Genomic DNA, 9,918 nt, shown 5'->3' with positions numbered 1-9,918 from the left:
ACCGGAAACCCTACAAATCCTTAAAGAAACAGGCTCATGATTTCATTTGTAATATGGCAAGCCGTCTTAACATTTAGTAATTTAAACAAACTTTGTTTGTTTGTATACTAGTACTTATTAATAAATAGTGGTGACTAGTGCACCATTAATAGTAGTAGACCTGCTCAAAATAAACAAAATCCCAATTTTATTATTAATAGTTCAGGTTTCACTAATGATGATTGCGTTATTTAGTAATGACTAGTCAGAATGGTTACTTTATACATACCTCTATTCACCTCTGATTAGTGCTGTTAACTGTTAACTAAATTTGTTCCAGGTTCGCATTCCTGTTATTAACTCTTTCAGGTAGACTAGTTCTAATGTAGTAGACAATTGACCCTTCGCAGGGAGCTTGATTGACAGGTGATCTGACCAATCATACTTCGCCATCCGCCATTTTGTCCGACAAAGCAGTCAGGAGAGTAAGGCTGTTTCTCAATTCCAAGAACGCAGAGAACGGACTTGTGTTCTCGTGGAGACCGGTCTTGCCAAGCTTCCTTGGAAGAACGAACTCGGAACCGGCCGCAATGACTTCTGGGACACCAGGCGAGTACTAACTCAAGTCTGCATTCGATGCATCCTCGGTATCAAGAACACATCCGGGTTCTTTCATGCGTCCTCTGCACTTGCGTTCTTGAGAATTGGGTCTGAACTTCGACGGTTAATAATGACGTAAAACGAGAACACAAGGACGCAAGATCGCTGAAGAACGCATATTGAGAAACACCCAAAGTAGATTAACATGGGAGGATTTGAACTTGAAAAACGGAGTGTACTGACGTCTTTCCGTGGTTAAAACAACATTCCTTCTTATGTTTGTTAATGTTTATTTGAGGCTATAAATTAACTAGAAGGAAGAGATGATCGGTTCACAAGTAGCTTTAACTGATGCTCTACAGCGATCTGTCAAAACACATTAAAGAGCCACAAAACGGTATTTATTGTTTAAATTTCTTTTAAAAAATGACCAAATTTGAAAGGTGAGACTTTGTTTAATATGTTTAATATCAAACGTAACCGAAAAGTAACCTGGTCTGTCCTGTCTGTCAGCGTGTTGTCAGTCTCCTCTCTGCTCCGCAATGTATTTTTCACTGCGTGAGAACATGGTGTGGCGTGAGAACGGCGTAGCATGTCGGACATAGCGACAGTAACTAAGGGGGGCGGGTCTTTGCGAACGGTCAATTGCACTGTATTAGGCTGCGTACACTTGGCATTAACATGCGACCTGTATCCAGATGTTGTCCACATACACATTGAAAAGACAAGTGTAAACGCACTTCTGATCGTAATGTTATCGATCGTTCTGTTTTTAAAAGAAAACCCACCACTTGAGGTCGACTTTGCACCAGAGCTATCCTTTTTTCCTTTTCTTGTTTTACCGCGGGAATGCAAGATCTGATCTGTTATCCAGATTCAGAAACCACTTGATGTGGACAGGTGTAAACGCACCGTGTCCTGATTGGCTTATGATCCGATCTGCTTGATCGGATCACGGTGATCGCATGTTAATGCCAAGTGTAAACGCAGCCTTAGAAACTCTCTAATCGTTGCCAGCCCTACTCCAACTCATATATGTGTGTTAGGACATCAAAAATGTGCAGTGTTGGGGGTACTCCAGGACCAGGATAGGGAACCACTGTACTAGTACATAATTGTATGAATACACCAGTCACCATTGGAATTATGTACAAGAATGGTTACTAGCAAAATGGACAACGATATAAGCAACCATTGGATTACTTAATATTAATTTAAAAAAGGACTAGAAAAACATATACTTTGTAGTTTTAAGAAATAAATGTTAAAATGGCTTGCCATAATGTCCATGGTCATAGAACTCAGTTCCTGGAGTGCCACTGTCCTGCAAAGTTTAGCTTCAACCCTAATTACACACCTGAACCAGCAAACCAACATCTTCAGGATTATTAGAAACTTCTGGGCAGGTGTTTTGGAGCTTTTGGAACTTTGCAGAAAAGTAGCCCTCGAGGAGTGGAGTTCTACACGTGTCATAGAGGAAGGTCTAAGAACAATGAAAGCAGATTCTTTAAGGCCTGAAGTGCTGCATGACCCTTGATTTTTAAGTCTTGAGCCTTTTTTCATACCAAATATTTGGTATTTAACAAAAATAGACAAGAATATCTCCAGGAATCAGAGATATTTTTGTCTGTTTCTGTTAAAAACTAAATATTTGACAAGTGAAAAGGCATAACATAACAACATACACTGAGGTGTTGCAACACAAAACATTCTTACACCAGAGTCTACAAAAATGGCATAGGAGAAATGTGTCTATTTATTTCAGCACTCTGAATAGTGAAATCACCTATGATGCTATGTGTTGTAAATTGTCAATTAATAAGCTGTTAATTTACATGCTCATTATTCAAACAAATTAAATTGAAATACCTTCTGAAAAGTATGAAAAATATGAAAAATACATTAAAAACAAATATTTGACATGTATAATTTTCACAAATTTAGAAGTAAAAGTACAAAATGAACACATTTTCCTGACCTGTCCTGGTACATAAAAATGAATGCTAAGTTACATTAAAATATGGGGACTGGAAGGTGCAAAAAATAAAAAATAAATTATGTACATAAGGCAAGATCCTGATGGAGAATCATCACCAACAGTGGCGTGCACAGACCTCTGCTGGGGCAGGGGCGAAATCGCATTCCGGGGGCATGGGGGCGGGGGTCCCCCTTGGTTGAAATCGCGTTCTGGGGGTTGTGATTGGGGAGGTGGTCACCCTCGGTTGAAAGTGCCTTTCAGGGGGCACCGCAATACGACTGAAAGTGCACTTTACTATAAGCGATTAAAGTGCACACCACTGATCACCAGTAGGTTGAATACTGCATTATGTAAGTCATGCATTAAGCGTTGTTCAAGGTTGTTAAAAAAACTGCAGAAATGTGCATCTCCAGCACCAAATGTTTTTGTTCTAAATTTCCAAAACTCCATATAATTCTTCACTGGGAATCTGCACTTGCTGCTGCAACTATGCCGTGCTGTCCGAGTTGGTTCCTCAAAATCTGATTCTTAGACTTCCAATCTTCCACCTTTAAAAAACAAGAAGACAAAATAAAACTGTCAATGAGAACAATACAAAAGAGAGAAATAAAGAAAGTGATAAAGATAGACAGGAAAACATACCAAGTCAAGTCACCTTTATTTACTGTATATAATGCTTTATAAGATACAGGGATGCGTTTCCCGAAAGCATCTTAAGCCTCATAGACATCGTAAGTAAATCATAGAGTCCTTTGATGCAATTGGTTTACGATCAACTTAGGGTGGGGACACACCAAACCAACGCCAAAAAAGAAGAAAACATTGGGGAAAAAAATCTGTGCTTGAACACACCGAAAGGACTACAGGGACACTGTCAACTAGCACACGTGTTCTGCGTCTGCATGTCAAGGAGGTAACTGTCTATTTAAGCAGATATATATTCGTCATTCAAAAAGGGAAAGCAAAACTAAGACTGCAGGTATACAAACCATAAACAGAGCAGTGCTTGCTTACCGTTTTGAATGCTGATCACGTTTTTTATTTCACTCGCTCCTGTTATTTTGAAAATATTTATAAATGTTATAAATATCCAACATTTGCGCATTGGAATGCTCAGGTAAGATGACATAAAATTAGAACAGCCTTCTGTCTGTGCCGTCATAACTTTGCTTGCTTTCATCACTTTTGCTCTTAGTCTTGTGTTCGCTAAACTGAACAGCTATAATCAGTTCACTCTCTAATCGACGGCCCGACACTGATTCTACATGTTGAATCGGATAAACAAAAAACCCGACATGGTTCGACTAGAACCAACGGTGCAAAACAGACAGAAAAAACTAAGTCGGCCAATGCTCAAAAACCGATGGCTTGGTGTGTCCCTGGCTTTAGGCTCACAATGCTTTTAGGGAAATGCAGCACAGATTGTTTCAAAGCAGCTGTACAGTAATAAACAGGGAAATAATGATTAATGATGCAAAAAGAATTCCGTTCAGCTTTAAAGCAGCTCTAAAAACTACAATACTCTTATTATTCAGCTGATGTCAGTTCAGTGTTGATTCAGTTTAGCAACTGTGTAAAGTTCATCGATTATGAAGTTCAATTCAGCTATAAAGTATCTCTGCAGAAAACAGTGATGTCAACATTGAGCTCAGTTCAGTTCTCATCCGATAGATCGATCTATCTATCTATCTATCTATCTATCTATCTATCTATCTATCTATCTATCTATCTATCTATCTATCTATCTATCTATCTATCTATCTATCTATCTATCTATCTATCTATCTATCTATCTATCTATCTATCCATCTATCATATAGCATATAACATATAGATAGATAAAGCCTAAAATGGTAATGTTGATCTTGGTTTTGCCAATTAATTTTAAATAACAAATTAGTTTTTAAAACCTTTACCTGTGATTAATTTTGAGATTTAACTGAGTTTAAAATAATTCAGGTTCACTGTAAAATTTAAACTAGGATCAAAACTATGATTAAAGTGCAACTGAATTATTAGATTAATTTAATCTAGATTTAAAATTAGCCCTAATTGATGCAAACAAGTAAAATACCTCTTGCCGTAACAGTTGGTTATCCATCCTCAACCTGTCAAGGCTGTTCATTTCATCTCCTAACCGGCTGTTACTTTGTCGCAGCTCCTGAATGTAATCGCAGGCCTTTGATAGAATCCCACCCTTACTCTGTAACACACAACGGCAGATATAATGGGGTTATTTGCAACAAATTTCCATATTCTGTAAAACAGGTTGCATCGTGTTCAGGTCTTTTGTAGGTGCTTGGTTAAATAAAGAGCTGTTTTACTCAAGATCAAAGATAAGCATAACCAATGTCCATCACATATGCAGACTGATATCTAAAAGTTTTTTATTTTTCTAACATTAAGATATTTAAATCGAATAAAACATCAACAACATTGCCGTCAGTTCATACTGCCAGTAACACTTTCTCCGACAAGCGGATGCAATGAGACTTCTTTTCCTGTTTGTTCATGTGACGTTCGGCATACAGCCTATCCAGTAGATATTTCTGATACACTTATATTCACAAAACTAACACATACCTGTCCAGTTTTAGTGGCATCGATGGTGCAGTCTGGAATTGTTTTTGAGAGCTGAACAATCCAGTTGTTAATTTTGTCTCTGCGTCTTCGCTCAACTGTAAAGTGGTTTGAAAATAATCATTCACAAATATATTACACAACAACCTGCATGTAATTTTCAATAATTTTTCAATTGAAAACCTTTACCTTCATTGTGCTGAGCTCGCCTTTTATCATCTCTAGAAGTTCTTGGCCCCTCTGACTTACTGCAAATATTGAAAAAGTGTGTTACAACTCTTTTTTCTTCTTCTTTGGGACCATAAGCTAATCCATGAATTCAAAATGTAAATGTCTAGGGAGAAACAATGAGTTGTATTAGCAACACTTCAAAGATTGGAAATACAACTTACAACAGATATCCATCACTTTTTAATTCATTTTACAAAAAAACAGTAGCTTGAATACCTCTCCTCCCAACTACTAGAATATGGAAATAACTTTTACTGTATCTTCTGATCGCACTACAAAAAACAGTGATGTTCTTCCTCAGTATATTTGTCTTCCAGTTGTTTTTCCAGCGAAAAAGTCTAAAGATTCTTAAATCAAGATGCATTTACTGGAGACATAAAATATGTTTGAAAATTTTTGTTTTGAATATTTGTTTTTGCTTTAATCATTAACTTAATTTTGTAAAACATTTTAAGACTTCATTTTACATTTGGATCTTGAGTAAATGTATTTAGATTATAAGATGTTTCGATATTTGTTTGGAAAACAGGATAAAAATACAGAGGAAGATATTGAGTCTCATTCACTAAGCATGCGTACGCACAAATTTGTGCGTTACATCTGTGTACGAACAATGGAAAATATTTTGGCCGTGTTTTATGCAAATGAGTAACCTCATGCACGTGGCCGCTCATTTAAAATACTCCAAATTTACTAACATTAGAACGAGATTAAGAACAAATTCATGTGCGTACGCTTGTGTTGTGAATTAGGCGGAGATTTTTCGTGAGAAGGTCTCCTGTGCGTACAAATACGAAAAGATCCACGCAATTATTAGTGAATGAGACCCATTCATTTTTTGCAATGCATGCAACATTTAATGCTATGACTTTGTGAATTTAAGACCGTCTGCTCTTTTTAAGCCGTTAATTTGTGTAAGGGCGAATTAAGAATTTTTAAGACCCGCAAACATCCTGTCATACGTTTATTAACAGCTCAATTAAATACACTATATTTTTAACATTTAATATAAAATAGAATAATGGCATGCTTAGACTGATATCAAAATAATAAACTGAGTTTATTATTTTGATTTATTTATATTTTTTATTATTGTGTGTGGTCACTGTGGTCATTAAAGATAGCGAAACAGCAATAACTGAAAAGAGAAATGTATTAAACGACTGAGTGCTTTTAAGAGGCTGGAAAAGGCAACATTACGCATTGTAAGGTTGTGTACGAGGTGCAATAGACCTCTGGTTGGCTCCAGTAAGGACCTCCTGCGGAGACATCATAACATACAACTGACCTAAAGCAGGAGCAAAAAAACAAACAAATAAATATAAAAAACTGAAATGAACAGAACTGTTGCATTGTTGTGTATTCATGCAGATAATAAAACTGAAAAGGGTTTAATGATGTACCTGCAGGAGCACTCTGACTAAGCAGAGCATCTGAGGCCTGAACACTGGTCACCATTGTGCCTGCTGCAGCGTCTGAGATAGTAGCAGGATAGTACGTGTAATGGGTTTCTGTGCCATCTCCATCTAAGCCTTCTGAATGAGAGAAAACAGCCTGAAAGACATATTTAAATTAAGTTAGCTGTAATCAGATTTATTTATATGATCTAATTCAGGTAAAATAATAAAGGCTTTTCCACCTGTGTGACAGGCTGTGTTGTAGCCGGAAACCCAGTAACTACACTAACAGCTGTTGCACCATCAGTTTGAGCTTCCAGCTGTCCATCTGCGACCTGGATTACTCGATATGTAACCTAAAGAAAATTAAGATGGAAAATGATGTTACGCAATATAATCTTTCAGAACTACACTCGTCTGTACATACTACCTAAAGTGAAAAAGAGAGATCACAGCTAAATCTTTCTGAATCGTGCATCAGAAAGAACATTCTATGGGAAGAATTTAGGTTGGTTTAAACCTGGTATTAACATCTGTCTGGCATGGACAGCAGCACTAAATAGATTTGTAAAATTGTTCTCCAAAAGCACTCAAAAGGTCATGTCTGTGGAATGTTTGAGAGCAAAAGTGAGTCTGTCTTTCTTGACTGACCACTTGTGATGAGATGACTGAGACGAATGTCACTACCAGGTGTAAACTGGGCCTAAGTTCTTACTCAGGTTTGAATATAACCCTTCCTCCCCATCTCCTACCTGCCCTGAGGGAGGGTACAGCTCCCCTACCTGCCCCCCAGCTCCCTCTGTCTTGAAGAGGTATTTAATCGGCTGCTCCGAAGAAAACGTAGAAGCAGACTGAATAGTTGTGATTGCCGATGGGTCCTCTGCAGTAGCAACTGCCCCTGAGAAAAGACACCACACACATCAATTCTCAAAATATATTTTTTAAAAACTGACATTACTGCATTGCTTAATCTGATAATACCTTCTTCAATGACTGGAACATTGACATCAGGTTCAGAACTTTTCTGTTGTCTGAAAACAATATTTTAGATCATAGTGTAGTTATAGTGCACATATTCAGATAATTTCTAATCAGTGACAGTAATACTTGCTACTAACCCTTTCATATCCACAGTCAGTATGTAACAGGAAAAAGTGCCTTTACTCCTTGTTGCCTGATCAAATCTGTAATAGAGCCAAAAGAGAAAACCAACTATTTGAACGTTAGCACCAAGTTACTTGTGATATATACAGATAATTTCCATTATTAACAGAACTGGCCAACAGGAGTCACTCCTTACATTAGTACGCTGGTTGTGTATTACAAGGTAAATATTTTATAATAAAATAAATAAATATTATATTGCAGGCAATAAGCTAACAAAAAAAAACTGCACTCAAAGAGATTTATAAGCCATATCAATGGACATTATAGACTCAGTTAAAAAAGGATAGCTAGCTAGCTCCTAGCAGAGCTATCTGGAAAGCATAGACAAATAACGAAGCATGTTTTAAATAAGCCACGAACGAGAATAAATAATTTGCATCTACATGCAGCCATCATAAAATTGGTATTGAAATAATGAAAAGAAACATGGGGTTTCATTTACATCTCACCGTTTACTGTTCTCGTGTCGTCTTGTTTACAAGAGGGGGGCAAGCGGGCGGTTCGGTTTTTGCGCATGCGCACATAATCAGCTTCAACACAGGACATCATCGTGGATTGATACTATCTAGCAGTGTTTCCCAACCTTTTTTCAGCCACGGCACCCTTTGAAAATAAAAATAAAATTGTGGCACCCTACTCTAGTGTTGTTATGAAACTACTTTGATACGATACCTTGAAATGTATCGGTTTTCAATACCACAGGGAAGAACCGCCTACTGTCATATAGGCTAGACTTGATATTTTAAATATTATTATACATTTTTTTGTCTATCCATTGAAAGTCTAGGAATCAGTCATTTCTTCTGAAGAGATCACTTTGATGACATATTTAATTGAGGCTTTTATTCATATATACATTGCTCAATTTCCATTCAAGGGTTCGATCCTTTGTCGGGAGACATGACCAGAGAAGTAACCCCTGAGCTATTAGTCTGGGAAAACCCAGACGAACTTCCGGCAAATTTAGATTTGCTCTGCAAGTCAGTCTGGCCAAGAGCCCATTCAAGCCCATTTCCAATCTTTCCAAATCTTGGCACTAAACCATAGACTGTAAAAAGCACTAAACACAAACGTTGAGGCGGGGCTTTACACGATGACGATCGCTCTGATTGGTTTTAGGTCCATCCAATTGCACCTAGAGGCATTTAAGCGACGTCCGTTGGTGACGCCCCTCTGGAAATGGGATGTGAATGAAGCTTCCCCAGACCCACTGGTGTAAACCAGGCTACTGAGCTAAATGCACAACAACGCCAATTGTTTTATCCACAAGACATATATACTTCTAATTTACTGCTTAAAAAATGTCATGCATGTATAGTTTTATTATTTTACGTTAAATCTTACAATAGGACAATCCGTAAAAATATTGATAAATAAATATTCCTAAAAATATGAGTTATTACATTTTAAAACTATGATAAAATAAACAGAGTTAAACAATCAGTCGATTTCAGTATTTATTGTGGTTAAACCTGTGGGGACTTGTTATTAAACATAACATAATACATAACTTGAGATGTGGTGACACTGTAAGACTGCGTTCATAAAAAGAAAAGAAAAAAAAAACACACAAAATTGTCTCATGATGCATGCATACACTGTTGGGCATTGTTGAAATAGAAAAAATTTAAGTATAGAAAGAGCATGAAAAGTGTGGTTTTTAGACAGGGCCAAACACATAAAAACACATAATTTGGACAATGCAGTAAGTATATTATAGCTACTGAACAGATAAACACCTTCAGTGGTTGTGTGTTCCTAATACGTTTAAGTATAATCTCCTATTTAATGGTTTCCACAATGTTTCCAATGCACACTCCACTCTTATGAGTTGGTTTTGAGTATAGGTTTTGAGTGGGGAAAAACGTTTGATTTTACAAGTACGTTTCTTGGAAGAAAAGAAATGCCATTGACCACAGCAGTCTTGAGACATGTAGGAACGGTCCACCTGAGGGACAGACCTTGGGCTCTGAAAGTAAAAAAGAA

The 9,918-nt window shown here is 37.1% G+C and overlaps 1 protein-coding gene across 11 annotated transcripts; it reads right to left on the bottom strand.

Annotated features, from left to right (window-relative positions):
• Window positions 1-2,088: 2,088 nt before the first annotated feature.
• On the bottom strand, window positions 2,089-8,471 carry usf1 (upstream transcription factor 1). 11 transcript variants are annotated; one of them, XM_081371685.1, is made up of 11 exons: window positions 8,382-8,471; window positions 7,884-7,949; window positions 7,747-7,796; window positions 7,518-7,663; window positions 7,008-7,121; window positions 6,772-6,922; window positions 6,602-6,656; window positions 5,327-5,385; window positions 5,141-5,235; window positions 4,632-4,760; window positions 2,089-3,105 (listed from the first exon to the last, which is right to left on the bottom strand). In XM_081371685.1, the coding sequence occupies exons 2-11, from the start codon at window positions 7,889-7,891 to the stop codon at window positions 3,016-3,018; spliced, it is 897 nt and encodes a 298-aa protein (XP_081227811.1). In that variant the 5' UTR covers window positions 7,892-7,949; window positions 8,382-8,471; the 3' UTR covers window positions 2,089-3,015. The 11 variants fall into 11 exon arrangements, with proteins under 11 accessions (XP_081227811.1, XP_081227806.1, XP_081227812.1 ...); XM_081371680.1 differs by having other exon boundaries at window positions 2,306-3,105; window positions 7,884-7,977; window positions 8,382-8,465; XM_081371686.1 differs by having other exon boundaries at window positions 2,306-3,105; window positions 7,884-7,977; window positions 8,375-8,448.
• Between the last annotated feature and the right edge of the window lie 1,447 nt (window positions 8,472-9,918).

The sequence above is a fragment of the Scardinius erythrophthalmus genome (genome assembly GCF_964197995.2).
Source record: "Scardinius erythrophthalmus genome assembly, chromosome: 7".
In the NCBI taxonomy this organism is placed as follows: Eukaryota; Metazoa; Chordata; class Actinopteri; order Cypriniformes; family Leuciscidae; genus Scardinius; species Scardinius erythrophthalmus.
Note: the sequence above shows the minus strand (reverse complement) of the source record. Positions and strands in the feature narration are given on the sequence as shown.

Bases quoted from the DNA above. Each gene is read 5' to 3' on its own strand.
- usf1 (XM_081371677.1), bottom strand. From the start codon at position 8,448: ATGCGCAAAAACCGAACCGCCCGCTTGCCCCCCTCTTGTAAACAAGAC. The intron at 7,664-7,746 runs GTATTATCAGAT...GTCTTTTCTCAG, and splicing joins TGTTCCAGTCATTGAAGAAG to GGGCAGTTGCTACTGCAGAG. The intron at 7,122-7,517 runs GTAGGAGATGGG...AATTTTCTTTAG, and splicing joins TGTACCCTCCCTCAGGGCAG to GTTACATATCGAGTAATCCA.